At 45.5% G+C, this 16,713-nt stretch overlaps 1 protein-coding gene across 2 annotated transcripts in view; it reads left to right on the plus strand.

Annotated features, from left to right (window-relative positions):
• The window catches only part of LOC134301678 (chemokine-like protein TAFA-1), a 109,584-nt gene that overhangs the window by 74,847 nt on the left and 18,024 nt on the right, over positions 1–16,713 (plus strand). For both annotated transcript variants that reach the window (XM_062986495.1, XM_062986496.1), the window contains exon 3: positions 15,942–16,082. In XM_062986495.1, coding sequence (XP_062842565.1) covers positions 15,942–16,082 — 141 coding nt within the window. The remainder of the gene's footprint in view (positions 1–15,941; positions 16,083–16,713) is intronic.

The raw sequence follows: 16,713 nt of genomic DNA on the forward strand, positions 1-16,713 counted from the left end.
CCCTCAATAGCTTGGATAGTTCGAACCTGATAATCCACGTCTACCTCGAGCGATCTGATCAAAAGTGGAGGAATGAGGGACGTTGTAGTCCCTGTGTTATTGTACTGAACTAGTAATCAGAAGGTCACTGGTTCAAGCCCCACCACAGCCACACCAAGTTTAGGTTTGTTTTGTTGTGTAGCGACTTTAAGACTAGTTAAGACTTCCGATTGAATGTGACACCAGCAGTCGATGTTTAATATAACAGACCCCCCCTCAACACCTCAATACCCCCCGGTGATTCTTTAAAGCCCAGATCCACAGACGGCCGATTTAATTAAAGTTTTCCGATGGCCCACGGGACACGTCGGGTCCTCATTAGTGTCCCGTGTTCGTCAATAAGTTCCTGATTAAAACACGCCGCCCGCACCGCCCGCCGCTGCCCACTTCAGTCAGAGCCTCGCCACCCTGATTAATGTGGTGGAACGACAAGCGGCATCACAGAATCACTGCAGCATCAGCCAGTGCTGGATATTCGTTTATCCCGGGGATTGTTTACATACGTACATGTCGACCACGCCCGCCGTCTGCGTGTTTGTTTTTCTCCAGTCGGACTGAATGAATCGTGATTATAGATGAGAATCTGTGTTAACACATGCGATACGAAATGACCCGTGTGTGTAGAGTACCACTTAGTGTACACGTCACCATAACAACCAGCATCACCTGAGTCCAGCATCCAGAGTACGAAGAGCATCAGGACGGAACCAGACTCAGGAAAATGTGGGGGAAAATGATACTTAACTGTCCTATGTGTGTGTGTGTGTGTGTGTGTGTGTGTGTGTGTGTGTGTGTGTGTGTCTTGTGATGGACTGGCGACCTGTCTGAGGTGTCGCCTGCATTTCGCCCAATGATAGAGACCCACCATGACCCTGACCAGGATAAATCGGTGCTAAAACAGACAATGAATGAATGTGTGTATACATGCTGTACGGTTGTTTTTATTATATACATGAGCTGTTAGCTCACCTAGCTAACTGTGATTAACTAGTTGTCTTGACCCCCCCCCCAATTGCTAGTTAGCAGCGGTGAAAATGAGCATGCTTACTTTGCAAAACTAGCTTTATTCATACGGGCACAGAGAAATCATCAGTGTCCACTCATACCAGCACAACACACACTAACACACCACCACCATGTCAGTGTCACTGCAGTGCTGAGAATCATCCACCACCTAAATAATACCTGCTCTGTGGTGGTCCTGTGGGGGTCCTGACCATTGACGAACAGGGTGAAAGGGGGCTAACAAAGCATGCAGAGAAACAGATGGACTACAGTCAGTAATTGTAGAACTACAAAGTGCTTCTATATGGTAAGTGGAGCTGATAGAATGGACAGTGAGTGTAGAAACAAGGAGGTGGTTTTAATGTTATGCCTGATTGTGTATATAAGTGTGTGTGGTTGAATACTTGTCTACCTGCAGTATTTCTACTAGGCACTTGTGTGTGTGTGTGTGTGTGTGTGTGTGTGTGTGTGTGTGCTGATAACGGCCGGTGATAAAGGTGCGCCCCCCCCCCCCCCCCCCCGGTGACGGCCTCTGCCCACGCCGGCCACCCACAGACATTCTGAGTGGCAGCAGGACGGACCGACGAGTGGACGGCTGAGAGACGAGGGGGGCGTGGAGTTCCCGCCGTTCAGCCAGCGAGAGGACAGGAGGCTGATTAATTAAATTTCACAAACACTCGACATTTGGGCAGGAAGGCGGGTGGCGGTGTGTGTGTGTGTGGCGGTGTGTGTGTGTGGCGGTGTGGGGGGGGGGGGGGGGGTGGCAGTGAGTGGGGGGGGGGGGGGGTGTGTGGCGGTGTGGGGGGGGGGTGTTGAGGTGGAACGGCGGTGTCTCTTCTCACTTCACTCAAAGACGTTTAAAAGACTTTCAGACTCCAGATCCGTCTCCCCGCCGCGTCCCGGTGCCACCGCGAACGAGCCGTACGGATGGAGGGGCGAAATGCGATGTGATTGGTCCATCTGTCCCGCGCGGGCCTGTTTTGAAAACGCCACGCGAAACAAGATTAGCGCTTTATAACATCTGGCTAATCATCGGCGATATTGTGTTTACCGGTCGTTCGTTTGTATCGGCGTCAACGGATTAAAATCACGGTGAGAACTTTATCACATCAGCAGGGTGTCGGAGTGGGGAAGGACCTAAACTTTGAGTTTTCTAGAGCGCAGTGCAAGTAATTTATTATTTATTTTATTTATTAATTATCCTCATCAACAGATGACTGTATGACTTTGCAGTGATGTTGGTCAAGAAAGCCTCAGTTGATGTTCCGGTTCATTCCAGAGCTGTTGAGTGGGGCTGAGGTCAGAGCTTTGTGCTGGAACAGGAAAGGACCTTCCCTAAACTGTTGCTGCAAAGTTAGAAGCATAAGATTTCCTTTATATGATTGATTTATTAAACCTGTTAGGAATTGTTGTGGCTGAAACATGAATTCAGTCACTAGAAGCGGCGTCCTGATACTTTCGTCCATATAGTGTTGGTCTGAATGATAGACCTCATATAGATGAACATGTAAAATCCAGGATGATTATCTACAGCGATGAGGATACAAATTCTAAACACATGAACGTAAGTGACTCGGTGTTTCTGGCTTCAGAACATCAGAGTGATTTAGCACGAGAGCGCTAACGACGAGCCCGGCGTATAACCCATCCTCTCATGCTACCCGAGGCGCTTTTTTCTCTTTACGCTGCTTTAACGACTCCGCGCCGCAGTGGATTAAACGCAAACCCGCGTCTCCTAATCTGTCTGGGAGGCGCGCACCTCCAAATTCGATCTGGACCGTGAAATCGCGCGGCTGCACATCAGAGCGAGCGTGAGGATTCCGCTAGCATGCTAATGAGGGCCAGGTGCTTGTTGTTTGAGACGCCTCGGGAGAGAGAACCGGTTTGAGACGAGCGTATTCGTGTGGACGAGATTGGCGACCGACAAACAAACAGCAACCAACAGCAGGCTAATGAGAAGCTGTAAGAACCCAGCACTGGTAGGTGACTACAAGTGGTCATAGATTGGACACATGCCGAAACGGGCGTGTCATATCCGGCTATTTCCGATCACATGAAAGGTGTGTAAGCGACAGCAGGAATTGCCACCAACATCAGGCTAATGAGAAGCTGTAAGAACCCAGCACTGGTAGGTGACTACAAGTGGTCACATGCATGGGACACATGCCGGAGCGGGCGTGTCATATCCGGCTTTTTTGGTCGGATAAGAAGTGTGCAAGCGACAGTGGATTCAAAATCGTTAATTGGGAATGCCTAACTTGCTTGGCGGGTAGCACTGTCACCTCACAGCAAGAAGGTCCTGGGTTCGATTCCCTTTCTGTGTGGAGTTTGCATGTTCTCCACGTGTCTGTGTGGGTCGGCACTAGACTGTAAATCTCCCCGGCGTCGCCTCCCCTCATACTTTTTATAAACAGATCCTTTATGTACTCGGGGTGTTTCCGCCGTCTGTCACGCCTGTTGGGGGGGGGGGAAGAGGGTATGTTGAAGAAATCATCCCGGCGCTCGCTGACTCAGGATGGATTGCCGCTGTCCGTCGTCGTTTATTTACGGCGTGTGGGTACTGCGACGCGTCGGGCGTTCGCTTTACGGTTCTTACCGCCGTGTAGCTCAAGAGGTTCAGATCAGATCCGAACGAACCGAGCGCTTAGAAAGGCGTCTCACAAGACTGTGGGAATTTGTGCCTAGTGTCTCCTGCAAACACCCCCCTAAAATACACTAAATGACCAAAAGTATTCGGACACCTGACCAGCAGCTCGAAGTAGAGTGACCTCTAACAGACGCTCTTCTGAGGAGGCGTCTCACAGGACTGTGGGAATTTGTGCCTAGTGTCTCCTGAAATACACTATATGGCCAAAAGTATTTGGACAGCTGACCATGAGCTTGTCGGACATCACGTTTCAAAAACCTCTGATCTTCTGAGCTATAACGACAGCCGCTCTTTTAAGGAGACTATATGGCCAAAAGTATTCGGACGCCTGACCACGAGCTTGAATTGGAGTTAGCTTATGTGATCTTTTCAGCTAGAATAGCCGCTCTTCTGACTTCTCATGAGACTGTGGGAATTTGTGCCAAGTGCCATTTGTGCAAACACCTCCCTAAAATATTTGGACACCTGATTGTCAGCTTGTGGGACATTTCAAAAACTGCTATTGAATTGGTATTAAAATAGAGTGACCAACAACAGACACTCTTTTAAGGAGACTGTGGGAATTTGTGCTTGTTCAGTCACAGGGGTATATGGCCAAAAGTATTCGGACACCTGACAATTTATTTAGGGTGACCTCTGTGTGATCTTTTTAGCTCGAACAGCCACTTTTCTGAGAAGGCGTATCACAAGACTGTGGGAATTTGTGCCTGTTCTGTCAAAAGATGAAAGCATTTGTATGGCTGGGCACTGACATCAGTTGATGTTCCGGTTCATTCCAGAGCTGCTGAGTGGGGCTGAGGTCAGGACTCATGTGTCCCTCCCTAAACTGTTGCTGTTGATTTATTACACCTGTTAGCGACTGCCGTGGCTAAAACACACGAACCAGTCATTAGAACGTGCGTCCCAATACTTCTGTCCTCATTGTGTTTTCATTAAAGAGCAGACAGAGCTCGTTATCACGCTCTCACGCTACAGGCTGATAGAAGAACACCTTTTCTGTGGCGCTTTTCTCGAGTCTGTGCTTATAAAAACAGATTAAAGTTCCACTGATTCCTCGGCGCTGTGCTGAAGTGTAAGAACGTCAGCAGCACGTGGAGCTGTTAGATCTCAAGGCCTCGCGTTCTCCACAGTCTCTCTCAGACGATCAGACGCCCCCGTCTGTCCAGGCTATGATTTTTTTTACATATATAGTCCACACGCTGTTGTATTCAGAGACTCACATCATCGATTTTAGCTGCAGCTGTTTGCAGACACACAGCTGGATTTTTTGGCATGTAGTTTGCAGGGTTGTCGGGTGTCGCCGGACCAGCTGACCAGTATGAAGCGGTCAGTGAAAGTGCTCTGGTTTCTCACACAGGCTGTTAGATGATTGAATTCTCTTGTACTGAGCATCACAGCTTCAGCAGCGGCACTGAACACTCCTGATCTACTCGTACCTCAGAGTAACCGAATTCACCCTAGAATGGGGTCGTTTTCTTATTTACCATGATTACGGGATCCGCAATCCTTCGGTCCTGATGTTCTCTGGTGCTTCCCAGTGTCGCGGCTTCCCATTATACGTAGGTACATCCCTGGCACCGAGTGTAATGGGAACTGTAATTACCCACGGCGATAAACGGGTGCCATCAAGCCCCTTAATGAGGGTCACTGGATAGCAGAGTGCAGGGATGGAGGGGACTCGGAGGAAACGGTTCGTCCTCTGTCTCACACAGCCCTTATTACCTGAACCTGTATCGATATCTACGACCGCGTGGCATGAAATGAGTTGGCGTGGCTGGCATTGATGTGCCACGGTTTATTATACAACAGTTAGTTTCGACCTTACAATCTGATTGGTTGAGAAGCGTTCTAACCGTGCTGATATTGGTGATAACAGCGCGGCCTTTTCACACCACAACTGTATTACTCCGCTGACGCGTTGCCAGTAACGACGAGCTTCATGCACACAAACGCGCACGCAGGCGACACCGACTTTTTCCAGATCGCGTTTTAAATCCGTTATCTGATATACAATCTAGTGCACTATGTAGGGAACTTTTAGCAGTTAGCTTAATAGCCCAGTTAGCAGCTCCTAAAAGTTCTGTTATCACCCATAATCCTTTGGTGTGTGTAAGATGTTTCTTGTTTCTTTTTTTTCTCTTCGGAGGTTCTTGACTTTTTCTTCTTGTTGTTCTTACCTCCCTGAAATGATGTTTTGCAACTTGTGAGTAGGGCTGTCGCGCTAACCGCAATTTTGAAATATCGTGGTATAGACCAGCCAACCGCAGGGCATGCCAAGCAACCGCAACACCGCGGTGTTCACGTTTTTTCTTTCTTTCTTCTATTTTTTTTTGTTTATATTGTTGCAGGGTCCATCTTGTTTTACGCTTACATTCGGGCGTAATAAATGTTAAATGAATTCATAATGAAAATGAGCTAGGAGCGTCATTTTCCCGCAACCTGTTCTCATGTGTTGCTGCTGAGTGTCAGGCTTTGTGTTTTAAAATGTAAACAATCGCAACAGGAATTATAGGCAAGTTTATTAATGATCAAATTGAGTTCACACTCAATAAATACTTGTAATTTAGACTATATTCAAACAGCCTTGGTGAACTAAAACACTTAATGACGGTTAATATGGCAGTGCAGCCTGCAAATATTCTCTTTCTGGTCTTGCTGGAATGATTTAAATGTATTTTTTCGTTGAATAAAAATGTATTGAAACGAATAATAACTTGAAATGTAGTATATATTGTTATGTTAATTATACCTACTAAATAGATAGTTTGTCACATTGTAAAGTCGCATGCAGGTACAGTACACGTGTATTAGTGTAACGAGCCCCATCAGAGAGAGTTTTAGTACCGAGAAGAACATCGCTACCCCATTCAGATTCTCTCTAAACCACATCAGATGAACGTGTTGGTTCTTCTAGCACGCATAATAACGCAGGTTTAAACTCTTACAGACTTTATTATATTTCTTTTTTACCATATTTTGATTAGATGTGTATTTACAATATTTAGCCTAAACACTTTTTTTTTTCGTTTCACACTGTATATCTAGCCTAGGAGCTAAATTTAAACCTTTTTTTAATAGAGAAAAGACGCGCATCCCTGCACTGTTCTGTATTTAACATTAAACACGTATTTCATTGGTCTTAAAGCTGTCTCATCTTTGTCATTATAAAGCAATAATATACCGAATCATAGCCTAACAATAAAGCTTGTTTATATAGCTCTAAAATGCAGATTAATTAAGTCATTTAAAAAAAAAAAAAAAAAATGGCGATATTACCGCGTACCGCGATATTGAGACAGGTTGAATATCGCAAGGGGAAATTCTTTCACCGCGACAGCCCTACTTGGGATGTCTGCTTTGTAGTGTTAAACTTTATATTGGTTGTGGAACTACTTTTTGGCGGAAGGTATTGTCAATATTAAAGCATATTTATTATGAAATTCATGGCTTCTTTGATTTATTTTCTTTCTTTATTTTGTAAAAACTGTTGTATAAAAGCAATAGAACACTCGAGGTCGTGTGTTATCGCGAATAACATCACGGCTGTGATGATCTACTGTACTCACCTTCGGTTCGTGCCTGCGACCGAATCACAGCCGTGATGTTATTCGCGATAACACACTCCCTCTCGTGTTCTATTGCTTAATTACGCAATGAGTAGAAATGTACTGGGGTACTGAAAACTCCAAATCGTGTTTTGATCAGTATATTAAGTACAGAGCAACAGATGAGCTACAGTCAGTAATTTTATACCCACGAAGATGCCCACTGGTAGGTGCCACACAGGACTGACGGCACCTCGGAGGCCCGAATCCCAGAATTTATTCATTTTATTGATTCTTCGCGGCAGTCGTGACAACAGCAAACATTAACGTCTAAACCAGGATTTTATTACTCAAACAAATCCTGCTGACTGGCGTGGGCGTGAGAAGTCGTGCCCACGCCCTCTTTATGGTGGCGTAAAGTATATTTAGCACCGGACTGACACGTCTCCTCGCCCACCTATCCATGCCTGTTTTTGTTACGCCACCTTCTAGCTGTGTCAGTGAGCGCCTGACACTGTGATTTCTGTTTCAGATGTGTGTGTTCATGTGGTAGTGGGAGAGAGAGAGAGAGTTGTACATGCCACAGTGCCACGGTGCCATAGGGTGAGGATGGCTTGACCCGCTCTGTTACAGGTTAGTTGTTATCCGTACAGTCTGAGTCAGACCGAGTTAGGAAATGAGTGCAGTGGACAGCGGTGGGCATAGTGATGCCCGCGAGTGGCACTGATAGTGTGTGTGTGTGAGAGAGAGAGAGAGAGAGAGAGACTGCAAGTGCTTGTGCTTATGAACCTATTGGAATGGGCTTGATTTCTGACCTGGTTGGCACAGCTGGCGGGTAATACGTGGGTACATGGTCGTCTCCAGTCACTGTGTGTAAGAAATTTGGCATGTTCTTCCCGAATTCTGCATGGTTTTCCTCTGGATGCTCCAGTTTTCTCCTTCCTTCCATGAGCATGCAGAAAGAGAATTAGCTGCTCTAAGGTTCAGTGGTAACTTAGTGGTTAAGGTATGGGACTTGCGATCAGAAGGTCGCTTGTTCAAGCCCCACCACCACCACCACCAAGTTTCCACTGTTGGACCCCTGAGCAAGACCCTTAACTTTCAATCGCCTGCATTGTATTCATTCCCGATTGGATAAAGAGCGTCCGCTAAGTGTCGTGAATGTAAATCGACTGGCGTGTGTCATTCTGCCCACTGTGGGCACTTGACCCACTGTGACCCTGACCATTTTGTATTACAGGGTTCCGTTCAGTGTCAGTAACAGAACGTGGGCCGAATGTGGAGCGCTACTTCAGCGGCGTGTTTAATCCCGATCCAGATGAATGATGGGAGTTTTAGTGAGACCCCCTGTGCAGCCTTGATGTTTTAATCATGACGTTCTGGCTGTTAGGCGGCGCTATAAAACATACATGCTCAGCGACGGCGGCTCCCGGCGGCTCGCCGCGCCCTTTCATCACTCGCTTCACTAACTAACTCGTCATTACCAGCGTTTCATTTCACTCTGATATCACAATCTGTCCAGTAATGTTTCAGCTTCTGTTAAAAACACACGTTCATTAAATAATCTAACCTCCACCCGCCGGGATCAGTTACACCCGAGAGAGAGAGGCGGGATTTTAATCGTGGATCCTAAACCAGTCCTGGTGTCTTCATCACTCAGAAAATAAAATCTCACGAAGTCTCATGAAGCTAAAAATGAAGATTTGTGAGAAATGTTTAGTTACCTTCACTTAACAGTTGTGATAGGACTGGTTTATCTGTTATACTTGTTTAAGTACTGGTATGGATTAGTTGGTAAACCTGATGAAATTGTTGATGCCGTTTGTGTAGCCGGTTAGAAATGTGTTGGGAAACGTATCACTTGCTAGAAGGGCTTTGTTGATGGAACGGGTTAGTTAGTTAGTTAGTTAGTTAGTTAGTGTAACTGCTGGTTGGTTAACCTGTTTTGGTGGACCTAGTTAATAAGAACTGCTTAGAAATGGTTGATGGAACTGGTTAGTTAGTGGAACTGGTTAGAAATGTTTCAGAGAACTGATAACTCGGTGGAACCGGTTAGTTTGTGGAACTGGTTAGAAATGTTTTGGAGTACTGATAACATGAACTTTTCACTAGAAGTGCTTTGTTGATATACAAGGTTAGTTAGTGTAACTGTATTGGTAAAATCAGTTGGTTAACCTGTTAGAAATGGTTGATGGAACCGGTTAGTTGTGGAACTGGTTAAAAAAATCATTACTCATTACTTGCTGGAACCGGTTAGTTTGTAGAACTGGTTACTTGCTAGTATAGCTTTGTTAATGAAAAGGCTTAGTTTATGGAACCAGTTGGTTTGTAGAACTGGTTAGAAATGTTATAGAGAAATAATAATTGGTGGATTACTTGGTTAGTTTGTGAACTAGTTAGAAATGTTTTGGAGAACTGATAACTCGGTGGAACTGGTTAGTTTGGAGAACTGGTTACTTGCTAGAAGTGCTTTGCTGTTGGAAAGGCTTAAGTAAGGTAACTATTGGTAAAATTTGTTGGTTAACCTATTCTTTGGTGGAACCAGTTGATAAGAACTGCTTAGAAATGGTTGATGAAACTGGTTAGTTAGTGGAATCGACTCATTTGGTGTTGATATAGCTCTTCATTTAGAAATGCTTTGGGTGCTCTGCTTTGAATCTCAGTGGTGCCACAGACCAGAGGAAGGGAAGGTTGGACGGGGTTTCTCCTCACCACCGCTGTATCCTGGTCAGGGTCACAATGGGTCCAATTTACTGGGTGAAAGGCAGTTCATCACAGTGCACTTTAGTATATCCAGTTCACCTGATATCGATGCACGTCTTTGTATTGTGGGAGGAAACCGGAGTATCCGGAGGAAACCCACACAGGCACAGGGAGAACATGCAAACCTTACACAGCTGGGAATCGAACCCAGCACCTTCTCGCTGTGTGGCGACAGTGCTACCCATTTGATATAAACAATGGTCGCTGTAAATCGTGTTGCTGTTTCATGTCGAGGCTCAAAATCTTCATATTAATTTGAGATGAGCCGCTGATAGAAGCAGTTCTGTGGGGTAAGTAAACCTGCTCTGATCTAACACCGCTTGTCAGTCCTGATTCATCGTTTCTGCCCTCCGGACATTTTGGAGGAGAAACAGCGACTCCCCTGACATGTGGAAATCAGGTCCTGCTCAGCGACTCGTCTCAGTTCCGGCCCACAAATCCCACAAAATATTTGTTTGCTTCAGGCTGAAGTGAACAGATCATTTACTTTTCCTTCAAGCCCAAACAACTGAAGGATTTTATTATTTCTTACTTCTGTTAGTCTGAACCTCGGCGTGTTTGTTGGGATTTAGGCGTCGGCTGAGCACGCCAATTAAAATAAAGAATCCAGGCATGCGCCAATTAAAGCACGAGGCGAGGTTCGCTTCCAGAACCAGGCAGAACCTTTCCTCAGGTACCTGAAAGCCTGCTGTAAAAATAATAGCCAGTTTACGTTTATTTATTTATTTATTACTGCTGTAATTTTCTCCGCTTATTCCGAGCGCCGCTTTCGCTCCTTCTCAATATGTTCCACTATAATGACCCGCCGCTGGAGCGTAAAAGCCTCTCCGAGTCGCGAACGGAGCTGCACATTAATTGGCACTCGCGGTTTTCTGTTTTTCTCGGGCAGATTAAAGCTTTGAGTAGAGAGCCGAGTCGCACGCGCCGCCTGATAAGAAACAAAATCGCTTCCTGTGATTGGATAGACCTGCTGTAGTTCCAAAGAGTCTGAATGTTCAGGATTATTATTATTAGGAGTTTGTTATGAATTCTCAAAATATAATCATTAAGATCAGTAATACGGCCCGGACGGGGCGCCAATCAGGTCTGTATGTAGACACCCGACCGGCTGATAGCACCACCGGTCATTGGGATCGGACCTTGGAACCCTATTGTACTGAAATGGTCTACATTTATTTAGAGTTGGAGAGAGGTGTTGAATAGAGTTGGTGTTATAGGTAGTGTTATAGATAGTTGGTGTTGTAGAGAGATGGCGTTGAGAGTTGGTGCAGCAGAGAGTTGGAGTTATAGATAGTTGGTGTTATAGTTGGTGTTGTAGAGAGATGGCATTAAGAGTTGGTGCAGCAGAGAGTTGGAGTTATAGATAGTTGGTGTTATAGAGAGTTGGTGTTTGGTGTTATAGAGAGTTGGTGTTATAGAGAGTTGGTGTTATAGAGAGTTGGTGTTATAGAGAGTTGGTGTTATAGATAGTTGGTGTTATAGAGAGTTGGTGTTTGGTGTTATAGAGAGTTGGTGTTGTAGATAGTTGCTGTTATAGAGAGTTGCTGTTATAGAGAGTTGGTGTTATAGATAGTTGGTGTTATAGAGAGTTGGTGTTGTAGAGAGTTGGTGTTGTAGAGAGTTGGTGTTGTAGAGAGTTGGTGTTATAGAGAGTTGGTGTTATAGAGAGTTGGTGTTATGGATAGTTGGTGTTATAGAGAGTTGGTGTTTGGTGTTATAGAGAGTTGGTGTTGTAGATAGTTGCTGTTATAGAGAGTTGGTGTTATAGATAGTTGGTGTTATAGAGAGTTGGTGTTATAGAGAGTTGGTGTTATAGATAGTTGGTGTTATAGAGAGTTGGTGTTTGGTGTTATAGAGAGTTGGTGTTGTAGATAGTTGCTGTTATAGAGAGTTGGTGTTATAGATAGTTGGTGTTATAGAGAGTTGGTGTTATAGAGAGTTGGTGTTATAGATAGTTGGTGTTATAGAGAGTTGGTGTTTGGTGTTATAGAGAGTTGGTGTTGTAGATAGTTGCTGTTATAGAGAGTTGGTGTTATAGAGAGTTGGTGTTATAGAGAGTTGGTGTTATAGAGAGTTGGTGTTGTAGAGAGTTGGTGTTGTAGAGAGTTGGTGTTATAGAGAGTTGGTGTTATAGAGAGTTGCTGTTATAGAGAGTTGCTGTTATAAAGAGTTGGTGTTATAGATAGTTGGTGTTATAGAGAGTTGGTGTTATAGAGAGTTGGTGTTATAGAGAGTTGGTGTTATAGAGAGTTAGAGTTGATTATCATGTGCAGTGAAGGCTGCATTGTCGAGCTGAATGGAGTAGACACCAGCGTGGGCTGATGAATATGCAGAAACGTGGAAACGCGAGACTCTTTTACATTGGCATTATTATTCATCTGGCGGTCGCTGTAATCCAGTGTGACTTAGAAGTCAGACGGAATCCGATCCGCCGTTTAAAAGTGCGGCGGTCACACGAGTTCATGCGAAGTTTTCTAACGGGGGAATCAGGAGCGAGAAGTCAGTGCGGTCAGTCGAATATAATCATGAGAGAGAGACGCGAGCGAGAGAGAACGAATAATAACGTAGAAAATAACTCACCAGCTTCACTTTCTCAATCCTTACTCTCAGTTTCTTCAGATCTAAAGGATCTGTAGAATCTCTGTACAGATCTCTGGGCTGATCCCAATCCACAAAGTCCCAATATCTCGAGTGCTTACATGGATAACAGACCATGAGGCTGCTGTAGAAGTCTACAGGCGACCAGTTGGTCTTCTCATATCAGTAACACCAACATGCCGAGCTGCTCTGAAGCAAACGTTCATTTTCTTGTTTGGTCCGGACCGAGGGAACCGAACTGCAGCCATAAACACGACCTGTAGAACATCTGGAGCTGCTGTCGTATGTCAGGACTGACCTGGTGAGAACGGTTCGATGGATCGAGCGCTCTGATTCGAGGTGTTAACATCCGCCCTCACGGCTCCGTCTCACTTCCTGTAAATTAACTCTTTAATTAAAAGCTGTAGATAAAGCTTTAAGAGTAAAATAATAACGATAATGAAGCTGAGACGTGCCGCTTCTCCACGACAACCTTAATTACATTATTATTCTTAGTAACGTTTAAGTGAGTTATTCTGGGAACCACCGCTTTCAACGTCATGTTCATGTGGACCTTCGTTGATTCCTCCAGCACTAGCGCTTTATGAGGAGCTCCTGACACAGGGGTGTCCAAACTATTTCTGAAACGGCTTGTGAGGAATTTAAAATTAAGTTCGACCTGCTAGTAATCAGGTTTTTAAAAAACTGCCTGAACTGTTTGGACTCTAGGTGGCGCTCTCGCATTAAAAAATCGACGGCTCTGAAGAAACTAAAACCCGACGCCGATCACAGAAGATTTCAGGCGCTCTGGGAGTTCAGAGGGAAGTGGGTATGTTTAAATTAAAGAAGTATAATAACGTGTGAAGGAGAGGAGGAGGACGCCCGTGCCCGTACCGACGGTAGATGCTACACTACATGTCCAAAAGTCTGTCTGTCTGTATGTCTGTCTGTCTATCTATCCACATGTCTATCTATTTATCTATGTATCTGTCTGTCTGTCTATCCATCTATCTGCCTGTCTGTCTATCCACATTATCTATCGATCTATCTATTTATCTGTCCGTCTGTATGTCTATCTATCCATCTATCTATTTGTATGTCTGTCTATCTATCTACATGTCTATCTATTTATCTATGTATCTATTTGTCTATCTATCTATTTATCTGTCTATGTGTCTGTCTACATGTCGAGGTCAGCTACGTAGTAGAACAAAATACAGACGTCTCGAACCGACCCATGATGCTCTTCACCAAAATAAGAACCGCACGTACCTCACAGACGCTCACGACTAATGATCTCTGTCCAGTTTCTTTTGGTGTCGACTCTGAGAACAGAACCTTCAGAGAGCCCCGGACTCGCCCGACCCCGCCCGGCCGGCGCGGTGCACATTATTACCCCGCTCCTGTGCAGATAATTGGCTGTTAAACTCGGCCGGTCGTCGGCGGTTCCGGTCGCGAGGGGCCAATCTGAGTTCGAGCTTCCTCTCGCCGAAAAGCATCGAGCGACTGATCAGAGGAGAGTCGTCATCTGTGGGATTTAATAAGCCGGATCAGTGACGGTAACCGTGACCCCCTACCGAGGGATCAGGATCAGAATAATCAGCTCTGATTTACTCCGGTATCTTCGCTCAAAGTGGACGGACGCTGGTGACGTTCTGATGCGTCGCTTCATACTGGAACGAACCCCAAATCATGCTAATGGTGCACGACTGGAGGTGCTGGAGCTGATTTGGTCAAAAGCTGATCTGGACCCAGTTTAACTCCCAGTAAACACGTCTGACCTCACCCACTTCCTCTCCACTGGTGCCCTCTTCATCATTAATAACAGGGTGCTTCGGCCTGGCACAGTGGCCACGAGTCGAGGTCAAAGGTTCCCTGAATCAAACACTGTATGGCCAAAAGTATTTGGACACCCGACCAAGAGCTTGTCAGACACAGAGTGACGTTTCAGCTGGAACAACAGCCGTTCTTCTGAGAAGCTTCTCTCACGACTTTGACGTATGTCTGTGGGAATTTGTGTCCATTCAGTCAAGAGATAGACAGACAGATAGACATGTAGGTAGGTCGGTAGATAGATAGATAGATAGATAGATAGATAGATAGATAGATAGATAGATAGACATGTAGGTAGGTCGGTAGATAGACAGACAGACAGACAGATAGATAGATAGACAGGTAGGTAGGTCGTAGATAGACAGACAGACGGATAGACAGACAATCAGGTAGACAGACAGACAGGTAGGTAGATAGATAGATAGATAGATAGATGGATGGACGGACGGACGGACGGACGGACGGACGGACAGACATGTAGGTAGGTCGGTAGGTAGATAGACAGACAGACAGATAGATAGACAGTCAGACAGGTAGGTAGGTCGTAGACAGACAGGCAGGCAGGCAGGTAGGTAGGTAGGTAGATTGATAGATAGATAGATAGATAGATAGATAGATAGATAGATAGATAGATAGATAGATAGATAGATAGATAGATAGACATGTAGATAGGCAGATAGACAGGCAGATAGATAAATAGATAGACAGACACACAGACAGACAGATAGATCAAGAAAGCCTCAGTTGATGTTCCAATTCATTCCAAAGCTGTTCTGTTGGGCTGAGGTCAGGACTTTGTGCAGGACAGTGGAGTATAGCGCTTGCATTGTGCACAAATTCTGTTCCAAATTCCCACAGACGTACTTCAAAGTCTTGTGAGGAGCCTCTCAGAAGAGCGTCCGCTGTTCTAGCTGAAAGAATCACACAGAGGTCGCTCTACATTAAAACGAGATGTCTGTCAAGCTCGTGGTGAGGTGTCCAGATACTTTTGGTCATGTAGTGTACCGGCACGGGCGTCCTCCTCCTCTCCTTCATCACCTCCTCGTGTGTGCGCTCTCCTCTCGAACCCCAGATAAGATAATCAGCGCTTCAAGGGCGATTTGCGTGCTGGAGAAGAGTCTGGTAATTACCTGGAACGCTGGAGTGTGAGAGCAGCGTGGAAGAGTGGGTAATTTTCTCCTTAGAGTCCTCTCTCACAAGGGTGGTTTAAACTAACGCTACAATAATAGATTAGAGGAGCGCCGGCGCTCGGCTGATTGAGATGTGGAAGCGTTCGGGGTGGAAACGTCGGCGGTTCGTGGTGCTTCAGAGAACTGAAAACACTCCGGTCTGTACGGGGTTAGTAATGAGGGGGAGGAGAGCCAGAGGTACAGCGTTCATAAAGCTGGTTCCAATCTTAGCTGTGCTATCGACCGACCTGTTAGCATGAATTCAATAATTAAAAGGGGCGTCCCAATACTTTTGACCACATGTGTAGCTCTAATGAACGTCCGGTCACTGATTTGTGTCTCTCTGTGTGTCTCTGTGTGCAGAAGGTGGAACGTGTGAGGTGATCGCGGCTCACCGGTGCTGCAATAAAAACCGCATCGAGGAACGATCACAGACCGTCAAGTGCTCGTGTCTGCCGGGGAAAGTAGCGGGAACGACGCGCAACAAACCCTCCTGTGTGGACGGTAAGAGTGCTGATACTGAGCTCACTACTGGTACTTTATACTGAGGTCAGTACAGAAGTGACCGGTCATTCAGAATTCCTGGACAGACAGACAGACAGACAGACAGACAGACAGACAGACAGACAGGTAGATAAATAAACAGACAGATAGATAGATAGATAGATAGATAGATAGATAGATAGATAGATAGATAGATAGATAGATAGAAGTGACCAGTTGTTCAAAATTCCTGGACAGACAGACAGATAGACGTTCAAACAGACAGTAGACAGACATATAAATAGACAGACAGACAGGTCGACAAATAGACAGGTCGGTGTGTGTGTGTGTGTGTGTGTGTGTGTGATGGACCGGTGATCTGTCCTGGGTGTTTTCTGCCTTACGCCCAGTGCTCGTACCCACTGCGACCCTGACCAGGATAAAGCGGTGGTAAAACAATGATGAATGAATGAATGGTAGAAGAGAACACGACTATAACACATGAACAAACTACCGTAACTGCTGGAGTAGCACATTTACCGTATAAACTCTAATAAACGTGCAGCGTCTGTGATCACTGGAGCAGCGCGGCGTCTGTTAGACTAATGAAGTGTAACGGACTGAAGTGTAACGGACGGAGGAGTATTTCTGT

Source organism: Trichomycterus rosablanca, chromosome 24, assembly GCF_030014385.1.
Source record: "Trichomycterus rosablanca isolate fTriRos1 chromosome 24, fTriRos1.hap1, whole genome shotgun sequence".
In the NCBI taxonomy this organism is placed as follows: Eukaryota; Metazoa; Chordata; class Actinopteri; order Siluriformes; family Trichomycteridae; genus Trichomycterus; species Trichomycterus rosablanca.